Source organism: Telopea speciosissima, chromosome 3 (genome assembly GCF_018873765.1).
Source record: "Telopea speciosissima isolate NSW1024214 ecotype Mountain lineage chromosome 3, Tspe_v1, whole genome shotgun sequence".
In the NCBI taxonomy this organism is placed as follows: domain Eukaryota; kingdom Viridiplantae; phylum Streptophyta; class Magnoliopsida; order Proteales; family Proteaceae; genus Telopea; species Telopea speciosissima.
This window is the reverse complement of record NC_057918.1, coordinates 41,990,307-42,015,383: the sequence shown is the minus strand read 5'-3', so window position 1 is coordinate 42,015,383 and position 25,077 is coordinate 41,990,307. Positions and strand designations below refer to the sequence as shown.

The window sequence follows — 25,077 nt, the reverse complement described above, 5'->3', positions numbered from 1 at the left end:
TTGCTTAAATCTGATTTATATTGAGGGAGATATGTTTCGGTCAAACTTAATTTGGTGTGTGCGAATACTGTCAAAATCGCTCTGAATGAAAATATTTTTTTAGACACCAAAACAAATGAATATTTTCCGCACTTTTGGTTTTTAGCAATGTTTTACCATATTAAGATTTATGGAATTTATAGATTTGAGAAAAACCCCCAACATTTAAAAGTTGAAAATTGCATTTGCATATTTATGAATAATATCTTAAGTAAATGAAATAACAAATATAAAACATGTACTTAACTTATGTTTAGCATGAATAAGTGCCAAAACTATGATTCTTAGTACACTGTGCGTACACTCGAAAACTTGGGTAAAAAACCACAAGTACCTTTTTGAATTTTTTTTGGCTGAAAATAGAACGTAAAAAATAGGCTGTATGCAAAAAATCAGATAAAAAAATCCATTCTTGGGCCTCAAAACCACCACCTCGAGTTGGCTGGGAAAAATCCTTGGTTTTGACCATATCTCGGTTTCTGGCTTGTCAAAACTGAGTTTTAGAACCTTGGTCACCACACACAAGGTACTAAAACTCGGGTCTCGGTACCAACTCGGCCCTTGGAAAAACCGAGTCGAGTTGAAATCTCGCTGAGATCTTGTCGAGTTGGTGCATTTTTTTTCCGACTTGAAGCCTCAAATTGGTGGGTTTTAAACCTAGTTTGGGTCTGAAACTCGGTATTCAGCCTATTTTAGGCCATTTAAACAGAATGGAACTATCAAATTTTGCAAAAACCAAGTCAACATATGAGTTTCAATTCGGACCATAGGTTAGTAGGCGATGACGTACTAAAATACCCTACTCTACACAGAATTTAGTAATAGAAAGCAAGCAAAACATTCAATTAATAGCTAAAAAAACTTAAATAAGAATTAGAAATGTTAAAGTGATACATCAAACTGTTTAACAGTGTTACAACTATCATCACATAAAATGACTTTGAATCAAGTATTCAGTCTCCGCTAGTGTCACATAGTCTTCCCATGACATAGTGTTGCTGTAATGTTGCATATAGTGCTCCACAGTAAGCATATAAGAGTTCTGTCGAGTTAGGTAAGTAAATACATAGTAGATGGGTCATTTCCATGGGTTAATTCGAGATCTCGCCGAGATATGTCGAGTTAGGTAAGTAAATACATAGTAGATGGGTCATATCCATTGGTCAACCTGAGATCTCAACTCGAGATCCGAGATCTTGCCGAGATATTGCACTTTTATGTACTATATGCCATCTTGTCTCGGTTTCTCAGAAAACCAAGACGAGAGCCGAGATCTCACCGAGTCGAGATGAGTTTTAGAACTATTACCACACCGTCATACATGTCTTTAATTATGTCCACATATTTACTTGAAACATTTCTCCTTCGTAGCACATGCCAAATTAAATCTCTAGGAACTCTGTCATAAGCTTTCTCTAGGTCAATAAAGACCATATGGAGATCTTTCTTGCCCTTTCTAAATCTTTCCACGAGTCTCCTAAGTAGGTAGATAGCTTCTGTTGTGGGTCTTCCTAGCATAAAACCAAATTGGTTCTCCGAAATAGTGGTCTCTTTTCTCAGGTGGGTTTCAATAACTGTCTCCCATTATTTCATAGCATGATTCATTAGTTTTATGCCTTTATAGTTGTTGCAACTTTGGATATCGGCCTTATTTTTGTAAATCGGGACCACAATTCTTCTCCTCCATTCATCTGGCATTCTCTCAGTGCACATAATCTTATTAAACAACTTAATTATCCAAGATAGGCCATAGATTCCTAAGCTCTTCCAGAGTTAAAATTAAAATCTAATTTAATCCAATACTTCCTCCAAAGGATTTTTCTGCATAATATTACCAAGCTCTGAAGCCATGCTAAACAGCGATCCAAGACATTCACCTTTATAAAAAGGGCATACCCAGTGCATGAGGCTCCCGCCAGTGTGGGGTTTGGGGAGGATCATAATGTACGATTGTACGCAGCCTTACCCGTGCTTTCACAGAGAGGTTGTTTGTTTTCAGACTCGAACCCGTGACCTCATGGTCACAATGGAGCAAACCTTTACCGTTGCACCAAGGCTGCCCTCTAAGCCGTTCACCTTTATGTCTTGGACAATTAATGGCCATGTTCTTATGCTATTGCAGAATAGCTTGAAATTCATTTATTTTCATAAGAGAAAAATAGTTGCTCAGAATGCAAGCTTACCAATCAATCCATTAGAGAGTCCATTCCACCAAACTCTTGCACTGCCCTTGTAGCTTCCCTTGTAAGATTATGTCCTTGGTGCCATGAACTTGAGCATATTTGTAAGACATCCCCCCAGACTTGAGAAGTAATACTGTAGCCAAAGAAGAGGTGGCCTTTGTTTTCCATTCCTGCCCAACAAAAACTGCAAAAGGGGGGGGGGGTGGGGGAACTTGGATATTTCTCCTTCTTAATTGGTCTGTAATGGGTAGTGCCACCAAGTTGTAAAAGACTGTCTAGGAATATTATTTACAAATCAAACTGCATCTGCCCTAAAGAGTTTAATCGCTGTTGATCTAATCATCTCCCAAGCTGACTTGTTTGTGGAGAGTCCTGAAGGTGTAGCCTTCCATATAACCAAATCAGATTCTGATGCATGCAATTCTTGATATCTGGTAGCTGTTTCCACACTTCCATAAGTTCGAGGGAGACAGGAGGGCCTCGAGACCATTTACCTTCTCAAAGAGTAGATTGCATAAATGCTGTCGTGGAGGAGCCTGCATCATAATGGATTCTATAACCAAATCTGTTAAGCAAGACATCCTTTGGATGCCATCAATCAAGCCAAAGCCGAGTATGTTGCCCATTAACCACCAGATGCTGCACCATCAGTTGAACTTGCGTTCTGTACTTCGGAATTTTCCGCCAAACCCATGATTACCTCTGCAAAGGCTTCACATATGGATTCGTTCTTTAAGTATTTATGTTGGACCATGATACTTGTTTATTTTCTTTTGGAAGATTGTTTCTAGTCTTTTCAATCGAAAATTTGACAATTGGGTCTCTCAGGTCAGGGATGAAATTTTTTTAAACTGGGTTATGCTCTTCAATGGAAATTTTATGTAGGTGGTGGGCTTGGGTTTTTCATGGGTATGTTTCTTGGGGCATTGGATAATCCTCTAATGCAAGAGGAAATGACTGCAAGGCAACAATTCGTTTATACTGCAAAGCAGATGGGAAGGAGGAGTTTAAATTCGGCCAAGACATTTGCAGTGATGGGATTTGTTTTCTCAGCTGCAGAATGCGTTGTTGAGAAGGTGAGATTAAGCTAACTTGTTAGAAAGGAAGCTAAAAGTTTTTTTGCTATTAGATAGGGCTTCGCTGGATATATATTTGCTTTTATTTTTTGTGAGTAAACTGATTAAGGACTATTTGTGTCCAGGCACGGGCTAAGCATGACATGACGAATACTGTTGTTGCTGGATGTGTAACTGGAGGAGCGATATCTGCTAGGGGTAACCCTTCTCCCTCTATCATACTGTGTAGAAGATTTTGATTGAATAAATTAAAATGCACCAGGATTGTAGTTAATATTAATCGAGGGTGAGTGTTTTTCATATTTACACCCACATCTCCAACAACAAAAAGTATTCTCTGGAAAAGCTTTAGCAAATGGACTGCTAATCCGTAGTTTGAAAACTCCTAACATCTGCTATTTTCTTTATGCATATTAGCAATTGGATAGACTGTTTCTTTATGCTTTGCAGTACAGAGGGAATTTTTGTAGCCCTTCTAATATTAGTATATTACAGTCTTGTACGTTGCAAATGCATTCTAAATCTTCTAATTACATTAAGGTAGTGTTTGACATGTATCCTGACTCCTGAGAATGTATTCGAGATCTGGCCATGCATTTGAAAAACAGGCAATCATTCAGCATTGCTACTAGAAATAAGTTCAGTCACTTTGCTGGTTTGTGTAATAAACTTTTGATAACTTTAATAATTAGGTAAAATAAAATCAGGAGTTAGTAAAAAAAATACTTTATCTCTAGTGTTGCCTTTCCGTAAGACCGTAAACAAAGAATCCATTTGGAAAATGTTAATAAGGTGTACCACAGATTGTTGAGTCATCATTGTACCCCTATGCGTGACTCGATTTGTAAAAGACTCCAGCTCTGGAAGGGCAAGCTCCTCTCCTATGCGGGCCGTCTTGAACTGATCAGCTCAATCCTCCAATCGCCCTATATTTACTGGTGTGGTGTCTTTGGTCTTCTCAAATCTACCATCAAGGCTTTAGAATCTATCATGTGTGCTTTCCTCTGGGAAAGGAACAGACACCTCCAGATTCCTCCACCCCCTCAGATGGGCTTCCATTTGCCTTCCAAAAAATGAGGCTGGCCGTGGTTTGAGGTGAATCAAAGATTCCAACTCTGTGGGATTATTAAGCTTATCTGGAAAATCGTTTCTAAGCAAGACAGTATTTGGGTCAAGTGGATCTACTCATGTTCCCTTAAGCATGACTCCCTTTGGTCCGTCTCCCCGACCTCTGATGCTTCTTGGGTGTTTGGTTTTGCAAAATCCTCTCCCTCACTGCTCCAAAATTGGAGGTGGGGTTTCCACCTCTCTTTGGCTTGATAATTGGCCCCCAATGGGTGTTATCCTTTCTTTTGTGGGTGCGAGGACTATCTACTCCTCCGGCATCCCAAAATGCTCCTCTCTGCCCTCCATCATTTCTCATGGTGCCTGGTCCCAGCCTCCCCAGCCCCGCCCTCTCCCCTATTTGGTCTGCCCTCCCCCCCTCTCCCAGTCGGGTCCCTCTATCCTTCCGACTCAGTTTTCTAGCTCCCTTCCCCTAACGGCCTGTTCAATGCCTACTCTGCTTGGAACTTCCTGAGACCTAGAGCCCCAACCGTCCCTTGGTGCAAGCTTGTTTGGTTCGAAGGCCACATTCCCCACCACAGTTTTACAGTTTGGAGAACCCTCTCCCTTTGCCTCCCAATCCATGCCTTCCTCATCCATAGACATATCCCGACGACCCCCTCTTGTGTCCTCTGCTGGAACGGCCTTGAAGACTTAGACCACCTATTTTTTTCCTGCCCCTTCTCGACCTCTATTTTGGAAAAGGTTTTAGGCAATTGCTGGCCCTGCCGTAGAAGAATCCTCCCCTTTTCTAGGGAATGGCTTTGGGTTGACATGACCTTCTTAGGATCGTCGATTTGTGACACTGCAGGAAAGCTTGCTTTCGGTGCCACTATATCTCACATTTGGATGGAGCGCAATCTTCATAGATGGACTTCCAACTCATTCCTTTGACAAGATTTGGAAAACCATCTACTTTGGCATTAGCTCCAAGCTTTCTGTTTTACCTCATTGTAATGTTCTTGATACCCCAAGGAACAGGCTCATTGTTGTCTCCTGGGGTTTACCTGAGTCCTTGATTCAGCCTCTCCCCTTTCCTATGGGAGGCTCTTTCTCTTCTCCGACCCTTGTATATTCCCCCACCCCGCTTTGGGGCTTTTGGTAATGAATTATTGATTCAACCAAAAAAAAAAAGGTGTACCACAGGCTAAGGGGTGTTTTTGTCACATATTTCTTATTGGTAGGCTTATGTGTAATTTATACATGCATAATTCTGTCCTTATTCTGTCCTTAATTGTAATAGCATGCATAAGATCTTATCAGTAAGAAGTGGGGGGGGGGGGGTGTCATGGTTTGGGTATTCTGATTCCAACCTTGTGTTCCTTTGTTCTCTCTTCACTTCCCTTCTCATCTTCTTCTCCTTCTCCACACTTGCACAGATACTGATTTCTTATTCTTGATATTGCTACATGGTCACTAGAACAATAAGTAACCAGTACTGTGATCCTTCTTCTCTATTTTGGAGACTCTTCTAGGGTTTCCTCCTTGTGGTTCGCAGAAACCAATGCTGCCTGGTTTGCAATGAAACTGTAGTAAACCTAGGACCTGTAACCAGTAACTTTAGAGAGGAGAAAAGAGAGAAGAGAAGATGGAAGAAGAACAGATTGTAATGCTTGAGTGATCTCTATAGATCAGACAAGACCTCTATTTATAATGAAGGGAAATATTACAATAGGACAGAATTGCCCCTAACCTAGTCTAGCCGACTCTATTAGAAGAGTAGGCAGTACATAATGAAATAATAAGTAAACAACCTAAAGCACCGGAATACCCCCACGGCATTCTGGTGTACATTATTCAACAGTCCCCCTCAAGCTGGAGTATACATATATCAAAAGGAAGCTCCAGCTTGGACTAATAAGAAAAAAAATAAATGCTACACCAGTCTTGAATAGTAGTTGTAGACTTCAGTGAACCAATAGAAATATCAGCCCAAGCACAGCAACATCAGCAGCATCAGTAGATAAAACGCTGTGTCGAACCATCAGCAATGAACAAAAGTGGATGATAGATAACATCAACAACAATCCAAATATAGCAGATAGGTGACGATGACAGATGTTCTCCAATAATTGTGGAAACTCGATCTTCAAACAAAGGAAGAATCAATTCAATCGCACAAAGTGAAATTTTCTTGTCGATCTTCAAAAACACCATGCTTAAAAGACGGAGGGCAGCGAACTTCGAACGTTACTAAAGACACGAACTGATAATAAATCTTCACCGAAATAATCTTGAGAAAGGTAAGACTCTCCAATTGATGACTTTTGCAGAGCAGATATGCAAATAGTAATATCCAATTCCAATCTCCCCCTCACGTGTAGCACTACACGTGAACAAATAACGGCCAATAACCAACATCTCAAAGCATGAGCATCATAATAAATCACATAAACAAGAGCATTGCAAATAATAGCCGGAGATAAAAGAATCCCAATATCAGTATCTCACCTCTCCTCGCTGGAGCCAACAACCACCATGCAAGGTCCAACCTTCAAAGAAGTACAAATCCCACATGTGTTCGGGGCCCACCTGGGCAACTATACTTCAAGAATTTTGAAGAAATGTCGTAATTAAAAGGGCAATGGCTTTGGTATATAACCAGCATCAAAGGACCAGCATCTCAATATTTTCCAATCTCCCCCTCAAAGAACAAACTACAACCTCAATGTCTGGGCCCCACCAAAGCAGTAATCAACAATAGCAAACCGAAGAAGGATGGATCTTTCTTTCTTGTTCGAATCAGTAGCAAAATCAGTGGCCAGCGATGACATTAGCAGAGGCAAAAAGAAGCTTGCGACACTTAACCAAGAGAGTGCATAACAGGTGCAATTGACACTCAGATTAGCAGTAGTAATATTTGTCGAAGAACCCCAACCATAGAAGTGGAGCTTCTTCAACCATTGACGGTAGCAGGGGTATCGTAGTAGCGACAGAGTATCACGTACCCAGCAAGGAATAAACTCCTCGAATAAAAGCAGCGGCAAACAAGAACCAGATCTGAAACTGGCCAGAAAAAAAGAGCTGTTCCCAATAGTAACCTTGATCGATCTCCAAGGAATCTTCAAACAGAACAGCAATCGATTCTGAAAAACACACTGCAGAAAATAGATCTCCAAAAAATCAGATCAGAACCTGAGCAAATCAAATCACCAACTCAATGTACGAAACCCTACTTCTTCTTCTTCTTCTTCTTCGATGAACTAGTGTTTCTTCAAGTAGAAAACCTAAACGACTCTCAAAACTGCAATCTTGGAGAGAATCAGTCACTGGTTGCCTAGCTTTGATACCATGTAGTAAACCTGGGACCTGTAACCAGTAACTTTAGAGTGGAGAAAAGAGAGAAGAGAAGATGGAAGAAGAATAGATTGTAATGCTTGAGTGATCTCTATAGATCAGACAAGATCTCTATTTATAATGAAGGGAAATATTACAATAGGACAGAATTGCCCCTAACCTAGTCTAGCCGACTCTATCAGAAGAGTAAACAACCTAAAGGACCAGAATACCCCCACAGTATTCTGGTGTACATTATTCAACAGAAACCCTAGTTTCTAGAATATGAAACTAGGGTTTCGTATGATAATGCTGATTAATATATACATGCTATGCAGTGGATTGAAGTTTGGGGTTTATTCAACCAGAATTTTCTACCTGCAAAAGCTTTTTCCTGGTTTATCTGTGCAACCAGAATTCTCTCCTGCGGTACAAGCTATTGATGATGATGTGATCTGCTTCTCTGCCCTATGTATGGTGCTGTAATCCTATATGGAAGACTGTTTTGTAGTTCCTTGATTCTTACATCCAGTTTTCTGCAGTTTCTTGAGAAACTTAGTTCTAGAGGGAGTTTTTCAAGAAGCTACCTTTCCCTTGTGCTGACATATTCTCTCTATAGTGCCGAAGAAGTGCTTCAAATTTCAGATCTATCAGACTCCTGCTCCCTATGATTTCAAGGGAGATTCTTCACTGTGCATTGAGTGGTTTTCACACACTGCAGATTGCATTTTTCTAGCTCTTTATATTCTGATTTGATTCTCAAGTAGATTTAATTTTTTTTTTGGTATTGTTTGACTACTGTGACCTTTGGTTCTATCTTTCATCTACTTTGTAGATTGTAGTTGGGTTTTTATCGTATTATTTTTTTGTTGCTTGAATTTTATCTCTTGTGTTCTAATGGGTGACTCAAAGCCTTCTGTGGACTCATTCAATTTCCAAATCACTGCATTTAAGCTCAATGGAGCATCTAATTATGTTTTGTGGGCACAAGCTATTAAAGTATATCTCAATGCAAAAGGGAAATTGAGTATCTTTTTTCAGAACCTCCCTCTGCAGATTCTAAAGACTATGAGGAGAAGATGTGTGAGAATGACATTCTGTTTGTGTGGCTGTGAAACAACATGGATTCTTCTATTGCAGATTTGCAGCTAATGTTATGTATCACTTTAGGCTAAAGGTGTTTGGGGTGACCTGAAAGAGTTTTTCCCAAGACAAATATATTTCTTGACTACATGATCTATATAAGAAAATCGTCTCCTTTAATCAAGGTGATAAATTTGTCGGTGAATACTACAGTGCTCTCAAAAACTTACTGTATATTGGCCCCACACTTGTGATTTAGAATTATTGAAGACTCAACGTACAAAATTTCAGGTGGCTAAATTTCTATTTGGTTTGAATGCTGATCTGCAGTCCGTTAAAAGCCAACTGCTTGCTATTGATAGGGTCCCTTTCATGAATGAGGCCTTTTGTCACATCCAGAGTATCGTGTCACCCTCTCTCGCTAAAACTGATATATTGTGTCCTCTAAGGAAAAGTCTGCCTTTATTGCTGGAAGTGGTGATCATGGCCATGGTGTTGCACTTAACAGAAGAAGTTGTGACTCAAGGGGACGATGAGGATGTGGTAATTATGGTGGTCGTGGACAACAACCTAATGAACAACAAACTGACCATGCCTTACGACAGTGTTTGCACTGTGGCAAGGTTAATCAGACTGTTGATAAATGCTAGATTAAGTATGGAAAACCTCAATGGGCACAATTTACTAATACTTCAGTGACCGAAGGGAATTCTGACAGAGTGTCACCTATTGACACTAATCTTCTTCTTCATCTGGAGGTAATCACTCAGTTTCTTCGACTCACGATGAACTAGTTAATCAATTATTGCAACATGTCCAACAACTTGAATCATCCACTGCCTCTTCATCCATTGCAACATTCTCCTATTCAAGAATTGCTGCGCTTCTTGCTTCCTCCTCACCTAACTCTTAGGTTATTGATTCCGGTACCTTATCTTATATGATCAAATGTATTCTTTTCTTTCTAGAAAACTTATCGTCCATCTCGAGTCATTCTCGCGGATGGCTCTTCTATAGGTTTTTGGTCATGGTGTTGTTTCACTTGCTTCTTCCTTACCTTTAACTTTTGTACTTCATGTACCCCGATTATCTCAAGTCTTCTTTCAGTTAGTTTGACTAACTAAAACACTAAACTGTTTTGTCACTTTCTATTTTTCCTGTTGCATCTTTTAGGATCTCAAGGCCAGGGAGATGATTGGTGGAGAGTGTGAGAAGGATGGGTTGTACTATCTTGATGTTGCTTCTGTCACGATTGAGAACCCAAAAACAGTACCTGTGATAGAATGGAGAAGAAGAAGAAAAGACGAAAAAGGAAAGCAATCGATGAAGAAAGGAATTATAGAGCCACGATAGGAACTAGAATTTTACCTATCATGGTCTAGTCGCACAATATATATTAAATTAGGAAACCTACTTAGAGTTTAATTACAAATAAAGACAGAGACAACTTAAAGTAACTAACAATGACTGACTCTGATTTAAAGCATGACTAAAACTCAACATCAAACATTCTCCCTCACGGTACAGCTAAAACTTCCTCTCAAGCTAGGGCATATATATCCTAGGCTCCAGCTTGGAACAACAAAGATGGACATAATCAGCAGAGCCCAACTTGAATAGATAACTATATGTAGAAGCTTGTAGTCAGCAACATCACCTTTAAATCACAAAACAGTCATAAGTACATTAGCCATCAGCGGAAAAATCTTCGTGTCGAATAAATTCAGACAACAACGAGTAAAATAAGCGGTAGATGTAAAAACCGCAACAAATTTAAATTTTTGGAACTTGTGTGATTTCAGGTTTCAGCTCTGAGTCTATGGTGGCTTCGATGCTATGGGCTGCATCGGTCGAGGATACAGATGAATCACTCGACACACCTATGGAGGATTCCAGGGATTCTTCCCAACTTGCCCTTCTGGAGTCAGAGGACACCCATGGAACCCCGCACCTGAGTTACCTGTGTCGGATCTGCTACCTGGATGCCATGCAGAACCTTTCCATTAATTAAAACCATTGTAAGTGTAATTTATTTGTATTTTATAGTGTATCGTACTGACCGATTAGAGTTATAGGGGTATTTTAGTCAATTTACCTCTGTGGGACCCACATCCCTAGTGGGGAATCCTATTTCCAATAGTTACCCGAACCTGGATTACCCCTAATGTCATATGACATCATTATATAATTAGAATAAGCTATTAGGTACGAAATTCTATTAAAAATCATATTTAGGAATTAATTTACAAAAAACAGATTTTTACTTTTTAAAACAAACAACCCCTAAATTAACCACTACCTACATATATACCATAATTAGTTTTAAGAATCCAATTTACAAAACAGATTTTACTTTGTAAAAACAAACAGCACTTTACTTTAACACTGTCTATATAAACCAACCTGCTTCACTATTCCCTTAGCTAAAGGAGTCAAAAACTGATTCTGCTAGGAAGGCTTAGAGAAGAGATAGAAAAGAACGAGAAAGGAGAAGAAGAAGAAGGGAAAAGAAGGCTGAAACTTGGGGCTGGTTCTCTCAACCGGAAATTGAAGCTTGGGAGTCCAATTGGTAATCTGGCTGCTTGATTCAAGGCTGCAGTCTACTGATTTCAGGTAAGCCATAAAAACCCTTGCTGTTCCCATCTTCTCTTTCTCTAATTTCAGCTTAGACTATGCCCAAATATGAAATTCTGCTGTTAAAGCTTATGAGTAAAGCTTTAATAACATAAATTTTGCAATTATAACCTGTCCTATGTCAATATGGTTTAGGTATACCTGAAACACCATTGTTGTTGTATTATTAGACTCTGATTCAGACTCTAATAAACAAGTAATGAACCCTAAAACAGTAAAATTAGGGTCTAATTGCTAAAAATCCCAAATTGGAACTTAGATTGTGAAATTGGACCCCTAATTGACATGACCCACCTTAGAATAGGCTGGAATCAGGAAATTGGATCTATGCATGTGAAGATCCATGCATTAGGAACAAAACCCCCAAATCTGCATTTTGAATCGGATGTAGAACCAGGGTTTGAACTGGTCGACCGGTTCACCTACCCTCTGAATCCGCTTCAGTGATTTTGGACATAAATACCCCTGAACCCTTGGTTAGACCTCAGATTGCCTCCTGACCCTAATACTTAATGTTTTCTATTGTTTTAGGAATCTGTTTGATCTGTCCTTGCCTGTTTCTGCCTGATTTCTGGAGTTATAACGTCCTAGGCTAGTTTATCATCGCCAGGTAAGGGGATTTTGACCTTAATTTCAGTGTGTTTGTTCTATTAATCTCTATTTGTTAAATCTTGCCATACCATGCATCATAATAATACTCTGAACATGTAGTTTTATAGCTTTCTCCTTCTTTGCATTAGATGTGCATGTTATTAGGCTGCATTTCCATAATGCATTTGCACTTTATTACTTGATTTCCTTGAAATTATTACGATGATGGTGTTGTTGGACAGAATTACTGTATTATTTTATGTTGATTCATATGCCATCATGTTAGTATGCATATGGTTAGGACTATCATGAACTCAGTGCTACGACTCTTACCAACAGGGGTTGTGGTAGGTCCGAAGGGTAATACCGGGATGCCATTCACTGTCCCCATGTTAGCGATCCGCTCCACTATGGGAACAACAGTAGGGTTAGTCTTTGTGGGTCTGCTAGGGTCCGATGGTTCATGCCGGAACTGGCGGGTCTTCACCGTAGTAGAATTCTTTCGCTCGGGTGACCGATGGCTGGTTTTGATATTCTGGGACCGAGGCTAGTATGCTGCTACAGTAGCACTTATACCTCATGAGACTTAGTATTGCTGTTAGGTGCATTATTAGATCTAGGTCATTCATTATGGATTATTTGCACTTGCTTGTGTGTTTCCCTTACTGGGCTCGGTGGAGCTCACCCCCGTGGTTAACCTTATTTTTCAGATGATATGTCTACTTCTGCTTCTGGTGCTTCTGTGGGAGTCTCCTCTACTCAGGACGCTCCTTCAGCTCTCGGGGTTGATACTCCTCTCTTGGTGGAGCACGATGCTTCGTGTTTTTGCGACGACTCTGCCTTCTCCTGAGCCACCTGGCTGACAGACTACCTCTTTCCTTTCTCTTTTTGTATAAACACTTTTGTATATAAGTCTTTTTGGGTTTTTGGGTTCCCTTAGTGAACTTACCATGTATCTCAGTTTCACTTAATATATATACTGCTGTTATCACTAGATCTTCTTTATTTACTACCTTATTCTTATATTTAATTGCTTCCGCTGCATTTAAATTCTGTATTTGTGAATGAGATTGCGAATAGAGTACAACACTTGCGATCCTGGTGGGTTGGTTGGATGTGAGACATATCCAGTCACACTTGGCCCTTATAAACTGGGCCGGGGTGTGACAGTAGAGAATACCAGTTGCAAGCCAAAATATTACAGCAGCAATAACAACATCATAAGCCCTTCTCAAGGAAGGCAAGTAGTAATAATCTTTACAAAGAAGACAGATAAAAGTGCAGCATAGGTCGCTGCGAACCACTGATAAAAGTGTGGTAACGCGGTCCGGAAAGTGGAGGCCTTCTAGGTAATTATTCAAAACCTTGATTACTGATGAGGAGACCCCTGGTATTCGGGGTCGAAACAGTTAGCGTCGACCTCAGGTAAGTTGTGCTTGAGGGTCAGTGGTTTGGTTGACCATCGACACCATTTGTTGATGATTAAAATGATCCATCGGATACAAGTGGCCTCATCGCTTAACGGGCAGGCTCTTTGCCTAACATCCGAATATCCTACCATTAACCATTCATGTGTAAGGATGGTCCGGCCACGGTTCAATCTCTCGTAAGATCCATACGCTGATTGTTCCAATGACGCTTGATGCTGTATATAAGAAGGGTCTATGTTCTTTTAATACGACATTGGTTGCCCCATCCTCCCACTTGCCTAAACTGATGGTAATGTCTAATCGAGGATCACTAGGGGGGATCCCCCTATTAGGTTGTTTGCCAGCATAGGTTGCTGTGAACGATTGATAAAGAGAAACATAGGTAGACGTGAACCACAAATACAGCATAAGGTAGCTCTGAACCACAAGTAACTACTTAAGGTTGTTGGGGACTACAATAACACATGTTGCTGAGAGAGAATAATACAACATAAGGTTGCTGGGACCACAAATAAGAATCTTGTTGCTGAATACCACAAGTAACCATCTCCATAAGAAAATATGTTGCTAATGACTAGAGCAGATGACACGAACGAATAATGATAATCTTCAAATAAGTATATGACACTATGCTGATGACACAAGTTGTTGATGTATACATTTACGCGGCCCTTCCCTAACAGTTTGAGCTTTTAGGTGAAACGGTAGCGAACATGGTATCAGAGCAAGGAGGTCATGTGTTTGACCCATGGGAAGTGCATTAGAAGGTTTTTTCCCGACATTTGTTCTCCCTAGGTGCCATGTAATCTTGGCCACTTGCAAGGACCATGTGATCTTGACCATGTAACTATATTACATTTACGGCCCTTCCTAACAGTTTGAGCTTTTAAGTGAAACGGTAGCGAACACAAGTAGATAATGGTCTTCAGATAATAATAATCTCCAATCTGCCCCTCTCGTGTAGCACTACATGTGAACAAATAATGCATGGGAGAAACTAAGAATAATTCATCATAATATGACAACAATAACCAACATCACAAAGGATGAGAAATACATAAATCCCATAATCAAGAGCAGCCGCAATAGCATCAATAGCAGCAACGGATCAGATTAAAGCATATATAGAAGTTCAATCACAAGGCAAATTTCATAATAAAACCAGAGAGCCTGATGTCTCCCAAATTTTTGTCAAATGCTCCTTGCAGACGTTAATAATAATTTCCAAAATATTACGTTGATCCAACGGCTGGTTTGCAATATATATATATATATATATATAGCATGCTCACCAAATTATCAGGTTACCAAGAAACCAGAGAAAAACAATTCTGACCTGGCAGATCTTCTGAGCAAGTGCAGTATCCAGGCAAACAAACTCTATTGCAAAAATTGGCAATGGGCCAACGGCTAGATATTCATATATAGCACAAGCACATAAATAGTTGGTAGCAGGGTTCTAAAACTCGGTTTCGACCAGCCAGAAACCGAGATATGATCGAAACCTGTGATTTTTCCCCAGCCAACTCGAGGTGGTGGTTTCGAGGCCCAAAAATGGTTTTTTTTATCTGATTTTTTGTATAAAACCTATTTTTGACATTCTAATGGTACTTATGGTCAAGACAGACACTTATTTATGCCAAATATCATTTTAGTAAATGTTTTTTGTATTTGTATTTCATTTACTTAAGATATTATTCATAAATAAGCAAATACCCCCTATTTGAATCCAATAAAAATAGTTAAAAATTCAAATTCCAGAAGGATAAAAAATAAACCCCCCAGTTCAAGAACAAAAACTAGATTTCTGACGGTAGGCGAAATTTTCAACTTTCTAATGTTGGGGTTTTTCTCAAATCTATAAAATCCATAAATCTTAATATGGTAAAACATTGCTAAAAACTAAAAGTGCGGTAAAGCATTCATTTGTTTTGATGTCTAAAAAATTATTTTCATTCAATCATTTTGACAGCATTCATGCACACCAAATTAACTTTGACCGGAACACAACTCCATCAATATAAATCAGATTTAAGCGATCTTGGATTTGTTAGTGTTAACAAAACAGGTTTTAGTGAATGGCTTGAATGATCTATGTGATCACCAAGCATCTTTATTTATTACTTTCAATGAGTGGCAAGATTACAAGTAACTCCCTACATAACCGACTATACTAGCTATGGGGAAAAAACAAAAAAGTAACCAAAATACCCTTATCGGGTTACATAACTCACCACTCCCCCTCAAGTTGGTGCATAGATATCACACATGCCCAACTTGACTAAACTAGGATGAAACAACTTGCCACTCAACCCTTTAGTGAAGACATCAACAAGCTGTTCACCGGACTTCACAAAAGGTATACAAATCTACCCACTCTCTAACTTGTCCTTGATGACGTGTCTGTCAATCTCCACATGCTTGGTTCGGTCATGTTGCACTGGATTGTGGGCAATGCTGATTGTTACTTTGTTGTCACAGTACAACATCGTTGGACAATGGACAAAACCACTAAGATCTTAGAGTAAACTCTGAAGCCACAATAATTCACAGACGCAGTGGGCCATAACACGGAATTCTGCTTTAGCACTGGTCCTCGCCACAACATTTTGCTTTTTACTACGCCATGTGACAAGATTACCTTCGACGAACGTACAATAACCTGAAGTAGATTTCTTGTCAGGATTACCACCCCAGTCAGCATTAGTGTACGCCCATGGTACTAAATCTCGTTTCGTTTCGGTGTTTCGGTCTGACCGAAATTTCCGAGATACCGAAATTTCGTCGAAATCTCGGTCGAAATATGGTATTTTCTGTGGGTGTAAAATGCCAAAAATGTCCGAGATTTCCAAAATTTTCGAAACGAGATGACCGAAATTACCGAGATTTCCGAAATTTCCGAAACGAGATGACCGAAATTCCATCGAAATTTCCGAAATATTCGAAATATTGCATTTTTTCATTTCGGACTTGCGTTTCGTTTCGGACAGGTCGAGATACTCGAAATATTCGATATCTCGACCAAAATTTCGCTAGTTTTAGTACTATGTGTACGCCTCGATATGAAATTGATCATGTGGGGACAAGAGAATCCCTTTTCCTGGAGCTGACTTCAAGTAATGGAGAATACGAAGAACAACAACCATATGACTAGAGTAGGGATCATGCATGAACTGACTGACCAAACTCACTGCAAATGCAATGTCCAGTCTGGTGTGGGAGAGATACATCATCCTAATAAACCAGTCTCTAAGAGTAGTAGCTTCCAAAGGAGTGTCATAGGGATGACATCCTAACAAACCAGTCTCTGAGAGTAAGTCTAGAACATACTTCCTTTGGGAGAGAAAAATGCCTTTTGGAGAACGGGCAACTTCAATCCCAAGGAAGTACCTTAGCTGTCCTAGATCTTTTATTTCAAATTCTCATCCCAAGAAAGTCTTCAGGTGAGAAACTTCATTTGCATCATTCCCAGTCACAACTATGTCGTCGACATAGACTATAAGAAGGGTAACGCTATCTCCATTTCGCTTGATGAACAAGGTGTGATCAGCATTACTCTGTTTGTATCCTACAAAGATCATTTCTTTATGGAACCTGCCAAACCAAGTCCGGGGAGACTGCTTCAGCCCATATAAAGCCCGCTTCAGTTTGCAAACCTTCCCATGAGTCTTATCACAAGAAAAACCTGGAGGAATTTCCATATAAACTTCTTCTTCTAGCTCTCCATGAAGAAAGGCATTTTTTACATCCAATTGTTGCAAATCCCAGCCTAGATTGACAATATATGACAGTAAACCCGAACAATATTCAATTTTGCAACTTGGGCAAACGTCTCCTGATAGTCAATCCTATAGGTTTGAGTAAAACCCTTGGCCACAAGTCTGGACTTGTATCTATCTACTGTCCCGTCTACCTTCTGCTTGACAACAAAGACCCATTTACAGTCGACTGGTTTCTTGCCCGGAGGAAGAACCACTAGCTCCCACGTCTCATTTTTGGATAGGTGGTCATCTCTTCTATCATGGCTGCTTTCCACTTTGGATCTGCAATCGCCTCCTGCCACTTCTGAGGATTAGAAATAGAGGAGAGAGAAGACACAAATGCACGATAGGAAAAAGACAAAGAATCATAGGAAACAACATTGGAGATGGGATGTTGGGTACAGGACCTAATGCCTTTTTTTTTGGGTGAATAAGAAATTCATTACCAAGAAGGAAAAAAGAAAAACAGTGCCCTCAAAGGGGAGCAACAAAACAAAAAATAAGAAAGGCCCCAAGCCTCAGCTTTGCGGGCTGGGGGAAACAAGAGAGACAGAAGAGAGACCCCAGGAATCAACAATAAGCCTGTTCCTTGGGGTGTCAGTACAGAAAGAAGGAGGAGCAGACAATAACTTCGCCATAATTTCAAAAGAAATGGAATCCCAAATCTGCCGGTAAGATCTAGAGTTGGAGGTCCATTTCCTTATATTACGCTCCATCCAAATGTGGTTCAAGGTAGCACAAAAAGCAAGCTTCCCAACTGTATCACATAAAGAGCGACCAGAAAAAGTCATGTCAATCCAAATCCATTCCTTGGAGAAGGGAAGGATTCTTCTGGGAGTAGGCCAACATTTAAGCAAGATTCCTTTCCATATCGCTGCTGCAGTAGGGCACTCAAAGAAGAGGTGATCCGTGTCTTCTATGTTGCTCCAGCATAGGCAATAAGAGGGGGAGACGGGGGTGTGGCGATGCCGGAGAAAAGCTTGAGTTGGGAGACAATTGTTGAAGATCCTCCAAACAGTGAAGCAGTGCCTAGGGATATGGTGCTTGAACCAAAGCAACTTTCTCCAAGAGACTAGAGGACCTAATGCCTTTACGAACAACAATAGGTAATTCAAGAGAAAAGTCCTCACCAGATGTTGTAACAGGCTTTGGATCAAGTTCTGACGATTGGAGAAGAGGTACCGTAGCGGTAGTCTCAACTTGCTCCTTGTGCTTCTGGGTATAGACTTTATCAATAGGTTTCTGACTCACAAGTCTACGCTCCCCCTGAACAGGAACCAAACTAGGGGCTGCAGTTGGAGGATCTGGAGGAGAAGGCTCCCCTTGAATAGGAGCCGGTAGCATAGCAGGCACATCTTCAAAACCTGGATCATGCTCCCCCTGAAGAGGTGGCTGAGAATAATTTGCCAGGGACTCATAAAAGACAATATCAATAGTAACCAGAGTACGCCGAGTCGGTAGGTGATAACATTTGTAGCCTTTCTGGGTAGTGGAGCAGCCCAAAAAAATACACCGAATGCTACGAGGATCGAGCTTTCCATGAGGATGATGGTTGTGAGCATATCAAATGCAGCCAAATATTTTTGGGGAACCATAAAAGAGGAACCACCCTAGAGAAGGTCAATAGGGGCTCAACCATCAAGAACACGGGGAGGCATACGGTTGATGAGGTAGGCAGCGCTAAGGTAGCATCACTCCAGTACTGAGAAGGGACCTGCCGTGCAAACATAATGGCCCGAGCCATGTCCAGAAGATGTCTATTTTTTCTTTCAATTACGCAATTCTGGGCCAGAGTGTCCACACAGTTGGTTTGATGAAGAATCCCATTTTGCAGCCAAATAAGTCTGGAACTGATCCTCCATGTATTCTCTACCATTATCACTCCGCAGAATTTTTAAGTTGGCATTGAATTGGGTCTGAGCCATACGATGAAATAGCCGAAAATAGCGAAAAACCTCACTTTTGTGCTGCATCATGTATACCCAAGTGGTGCAAGTAAAGCAGTTGATAAATGAAACAAACCATCGATGGCCAGAAATGGAAGTACAACGGGCAGAGCCCCACACATCAGTATGAACTAAAGTAAAGGAAGAATCACTTCTTTTATTTAAAGGAGAATAACTGGAATGAGTCTGTCAGGCCTCACATAAAAACTCTTCGGTTTTACATTTTTTGACTAACTGAGGAAATAAAAAAGCTAAAGTCCTAAGTGGAGGATGGCCAAGCCGACAATGCCATAGATGGAGATCAGGAGAAGTGATTGAAAGTAATTGATGAGCTGAAGAAGAGGCTGGCGGAGGAGAAGTCTGACCCGTATTGGATAAGTAGAGACCACCATGTACCTTACCACCCCCAATTGTGTTCCCTTTCTCTAGCTCGTCGAGTCTTCTCTGTATGAACCAATGCAAAGGACTCCTCTAGAGTAGGAAATGGAGATCTGCTAAGCACTTGCACTCGAATAGGATCATACTCAAGGTTCAGACCTACCAAAAAGTCATACACACTGATCTTGTCAACATGTTTGCGATAGGCAGCAATATCAGTAGCAGTAGAGGACTGAAAGTCGGAGTAATGATCCAATTGCTGCCATAAAATTTTGAGGGCAGCATAATATTTGGAAATGGACTGCTCCTTCTGAGTGGTGTCATGAACCTTCTTGCGAATCTCATACACCTGAGCATCATTCTCGACCTGCCCATAAATTTCCTTGGTAGCACTCCAGATTTGATGGGCTGTTTCCAGTAATAAATAGTTGCTGGAGATGTCAGGCTGCATAGAGTGGATCAAATAGGACATCACCATAGCATCATGGGAGACCCATCGGTCTTGTAGAGAACCAGGTTCAGTTGGCATGGGGTTACTCCCAACAATGTGGCCAGTAAGGCCTTGACCAGCAATGGTCAAATAGGCAGACCGAGACCACATGAGGTAATTGGTGCCATCGAGCTTAATGGGAGCAGCAAAAGGGAGAAAGTCAGTCTGGGTCTGTCCATCAATCCCAAAAGTTGCAGAAGAAGAATCTGAACCTGTCATGAACCAGCAAGGAGTCGATGCAGCCAGCCAAGAAGAAGCAGAATAGGGGAGTCGATATTGGAAGAAATCGATCCAAAAAAAAGGAAAATTTGAATGTTGCAAAAAACTCAGAAATGTTGGCTGGAAGCAAGGTTGAGTGGTCCTCTTGGATGATGAAAACTCCTCTGAAAAATCAGCAACAATGAAGAACCCTAACCCAAATATTGATAGGTGTCAGGGTTTTGTAAAACCCTGAAAGTTGAGATCGATTTTGGTAAGGGGCTCCAAAAAACTTGTGGTAGAGCTTGAATAGGTGCTGGCCAGGAACCGCAGATGAATCTCCAACCAAGGAGGAGCAACCTTCAGGGGTTTACAGAGGCTTGATCTTCAAAAACAAGGAGAACTCCGAAATCGCAGAGAAGGGCTGCAGCAACTATCAAGCAGAATTAAGTTTAGATCATAAAAAAAAGAGGTAGGTTTGAGGGCAGCAGCTAGATCATATGATCATCTCATTAGTGCGGCCCTAAGGTGAAGGATGAGAACCAAGAAGAAAAAGGAGAGAAGGATTGAGGGAAAGAGAGAGGGAAGAAAAAACGATGGGAAGGTGGGGGGTTTTGAAAACTTAGATCAGAGGGAATTTGGCTCTGATACCATGTTAACAAAACAGGTTTTATAGTGAATGGCTTGAATGATCTATGTGATCACCAAACATCTTTATTTATAACTTTCAATGAGTGGCAAAATTACAAGTAACTCCCTATATAGCCGACTATACTAGCTATGGGGAAAAAACAAAAAAATACCCAAAATACCCTTATCGGATTATATAACTCAACTTTGACCAAAACATGACTCCTTCAATATAAATCAGATTTAAGCAATTTTGGATTTGTTGGAAAACTGTGCGCGAATGCTGTCAAAATGGCTCTGATTGAAAATAATTTTTTAGACATCAAAACAAATGAATATTTTACCGCACTTGTGGTTTTTAGCAATGTTTTACCATATTAAGATTTATGGAATTTTTAGATTTGAAAAAACCCCAGCATTAAGTTGAAAATTGTACCTACCACCGAAAATCCAATTTTGTTCTTGGATTGGGGGGTTGACTTTTTATCCTTTTGGAATTTGATTTTTTTAACTATTTTTATTGGATTCAAATAGGGGGTATTTGTTTATTTATGAATAATATCTTAAGTAAATGAAATACAAATACAAAAACATTTACTTAAATGGTATTAGGCATAAATAAGTGTCTGTCCTAAATAACTATCTGGCATAAATGTCTGTCTTGGTTTCTGGCCTAAATAACTGTCTGTCCTGGTTTCGAGCCAGGTTTCCTCAAGTTTCGAAGGGCATGAGTGTCGAAACTTGCAAAATATGGGTTGTTTCGATCGAAACAGGTCGAAACCAGTGACTTTTTTAACTCCACCCACATCTTGTCTTGGTTTCTTGCGAAACCAAGATATCTCAGTGGTTTCGATAGGTTTTGACTGAGTTCTATTTCCATGGTTGGTAGCCAAGAGAATAAATGTAATGGAAAATTTGTGATTATATCAAAAGTAGCAAAACTTGCTAACAAATGCAATCCGAGGTTCCAAAACCGGTTCGGATTGCTTTGGACCCACCCACCACCAAAAGTATCATGAATAATGGCAAATCTGTAAATGAATGGCAGTTCAAGGGTACAAGAAGAAGGGAAGAAATAAGTAGAAGGAAAGTCATAAGTGGAGCAGGGTAGCCTTGGAACTAAAAATAAAATAAGGGTAAGAAGTAAATAAAGGAGAGAGGGAGGGGTAATAAGGAAAGTGGGAGTAAGGGAATTAATAAAATCGAATGGAGGGGGTAAACAGCATCGTCTTCAGCCTCCAGCCAACACAGGAGATGGAAGTCTGAACCAGTTCGGAGGATGGTTCTCTCTTGATAGACTTTTGATAGAACTGGGATTTAGAACTGGGATTTTGGGACAAGTTTGATATACCCCAGCCCTTCAAAAAGCACTAAGAATCTCTTCGAAAGAGTCTGCAACAAGAGAGATCGAAGGACCTGCAACAGACTATGGCGGAACTTGTTGGTTCAGATGTGATTAGAGGTGAGTATCCCACGGTAGACAAGTTTAAAGGGGAAGATGACCTAGAGTTTAAATCGCCATAAAGGGTAGAGCCACAATACCAAATCTCAAGGGAAAAAGACCATGGACAAATGAGATCAAAATGGAAAAGTTGGGTCTGCAGAGGGTCAATAACTCAACATCAAATACTCCCCCTCACGATACAAATATTTAACTGCTTCCTCTACAGTTGCTTTTACTAACTTTCGTGGTGCTTCTCAAGTTTTCCCTCTTTAATGGCATTATGGATTAGGTCATTTGTTGCTCCCCAAGCTTCAATGCATGGTTCCCAATTGCAAGTCTATTTTTCGGGTCGAGTGTGTGAATTTGGAAAGCAGCATCACAGTTCTTTTCTTCTCGTGGTGAATTTAGAATCAATCTATAATTTTTTTTGTCTATTCTGATGTTTGGGGCCCATGTCACCTTCAAAGTCGGTCTGGTTTTTCCTATTTTGTCACCTTTGTCAACGATCCTTCTTGGGTGACATGGATATATTTATTGAAGGATTGTTTTGAATTTTATCTATTTATGTCTACTTGTTTAAAATTTTTTTCGCTCTGATAATGCTCTAGATTACACTTAACAAGAAATTTCTTCCTTTTGTTTTGTGCACGGTATAATACACCAAACTAGTTGTACACATACTCCACAACATTCCAATTTTGTCATCTTCGTAAATGATCATTCTCGGATGGCATGGATATATTTATTAATGGATCATTTTGAAATTTTGTTTACTTTAAACAATTTCATACTGAAATAAAGACATAGTTTGACACTTGTTTAAAATTTTTTCATTTTGATAATGCCATAGTTGGCAAGGCAGCAAGGCAACCCAAGACAGTGGAGGGGTGCCTAAGCGCTTAGGCGACAAGGCGCCGCCTAGGCGTTGCCTAAGCCACCAAGGCACCCAAGTTTTTTGTTTGGGATGAATAAAAATTTCATTACCAGAGAAAGGGACTAAGAAGCCCCCAGAAGGAGGAAAGAAAAAACAAATACACAAATACACAAGAGGCTTCAAGAAGAAGCCTGGAGAGAGGAGGGTGGGAGACCCCAGGAGACAACAATATGCCTATTCCTTGGGGAATCAATACAAGAACTGGAGACAGCAGAGAGCTTTGCTTTGATGTCGAAGGAAATGGAATCCCAAATCTGGTGAAGAGACCTGGAGTTGGAGGTTAATTTCCTGATGTTTCGCTCCATTTAAATTTGGTTGATGACAGCACAAAAAACTAATTTTCCCACAGAGTCGCAAAGAGAAGATCCCACAAAAGACATGTCCACCCAAATCCATTCTCTAGGCCGAGGCAAAATTCTGTGGCATCTGGGCCAGCACTTAGCAAGCACTCCTTTCCAAACAGAGGATGAGAAGGGGCACTCGAAAAATAGATGATTTACATCTTCATCCGCGTTCCAGCAAAGGCAACAAGAGGAGGAAACTGCCAAGTGCCAGTGAAGCAAGGAGGACTGCGATGGAAGATAGTTTGTGAAGACTTGCCAGGCTGTGAAGCAGTGCCTAGGGATGTGATGCTTGAACCAAAGGAGCTTCCACCATGGAGCTAAGGAGCCTCAGGAGTGGTGAAGATCCCAAGCTGCCTTAGAACGGAAGGAGCCAGACAAGGAAGGGGACCAGACAACTCAATCACCCCTCCCAGGGGGTCTTCTATGAATAGAGGGCAATGCATTCCACACATCATTTAGGGCCGGGAGGTCTGAAGTTGGGGGAGCCCAATCATCAAACTGAATAATACCAGCAACCAAGGCTTGTTTGGGAAGACTCGAGTTGTATATGGCTCTTGGGGTAATAAGATAGAGGAGAATTTCCATGGGGTGCCAGTTATTCAGCCAAAGCTTGGTGGAGGTCCCGTCGTCAATATGAGTTTGAATGACTCTGATGACGAAGGGGTGAAGAGACAGGATCTTGCGCCAAACCCAAGAAGCATCAACTGATAGAGAAGCCGTTTAGATAGAGTCAGACCGTAGGCCCGAATAGACCCAATCCACCCAGATACTCTTCTCCTTATTAACAAGTTCCAAATCAGCTTGGTGATCCCAGTTGAGTTGACATCTTTGATTCTTCTTAAGTCAAGACCTCCCTCCTCCTTAGGGAGGCAAACAGAAGCCCATTTGAGGTGGTAGAGAAATCTCGAGGAGTCATTTTCTTTCCAGAGAGAGGCAGCCATAAGAGTTTCAAGAGACTTGGTGGTTGCATGCGGAAGACCAAAGATGCTAGACCAATAAATATAGGAGGATTGCATGATTGACTTGATGAGAACAAACCAACCTGCATAAGATAAGAGCTTGCCTTTCCAAAGTTGAAGCCTCTTGCGGATAACATTGAGCATAGGGGAGCAATGATGTGCGGAGAGCCTTGCTGGAATCAAAGGAAGGCCCAGATATTTGACTGGTAGATGACCAATAGAGAATCCTGTCTTCTCTTCCAAGGCAGATTTTTCAGTCTCAGAGATACCAGCTAGGAACAAATGAGATTTCCTAGTGTTGATGCGAAGGCCCGAAAGAGAAGCGAATTGATGAAGGCAACCCATAATAGTCTCGATAGAAGACAAGGAGGCCTTGGAGAAAATCATGAGATCATCTGCAAACGCCAAGTGGGAGAGCTTGATGACCTTACATTTGGGAATGGGTTGGATGAGCTGCTGATCTGTGCAACATTGGAGGCTTTTGGAAAGAACTTCAAGAGCCAAAGTGAAGATGTAGGGGGAGAGCAGGCACCCTTGGTGAATACCTGTCTTGGAGGAGAAGTAGCCAGCTGGGCTG

The 25,077-nt window shown here is 40.7% G+C and overlaps 1 protein-coding gene across 1 annotated transcript in view; it reads left to right on the top strand.

Annotated features, from left to right (window-relative positions):
- The window catches only part of LOC122653715 (mitochondrial import inner membrane translocase subunit TIM22-4-like), a 59,331-nt gene that overhangs the window by 5,687 nt on the left and 28,567 nt on the right, over positions 1-25,077 (top strand). Inside the window, exons 2-3 of the mRNA XM_043847649.1 lie at positions 3,108-3,298; positions 3,424-3,496. Coding sequence (XP_043703584.1) covers positions 3,108-3,298; positions 3,424-3,496 — 264 coding nt within the window. The remainder of the gene's footprint in view (positions 1-3,107; positions 3,299-3,423; positions 3,497-25,077) is intronic.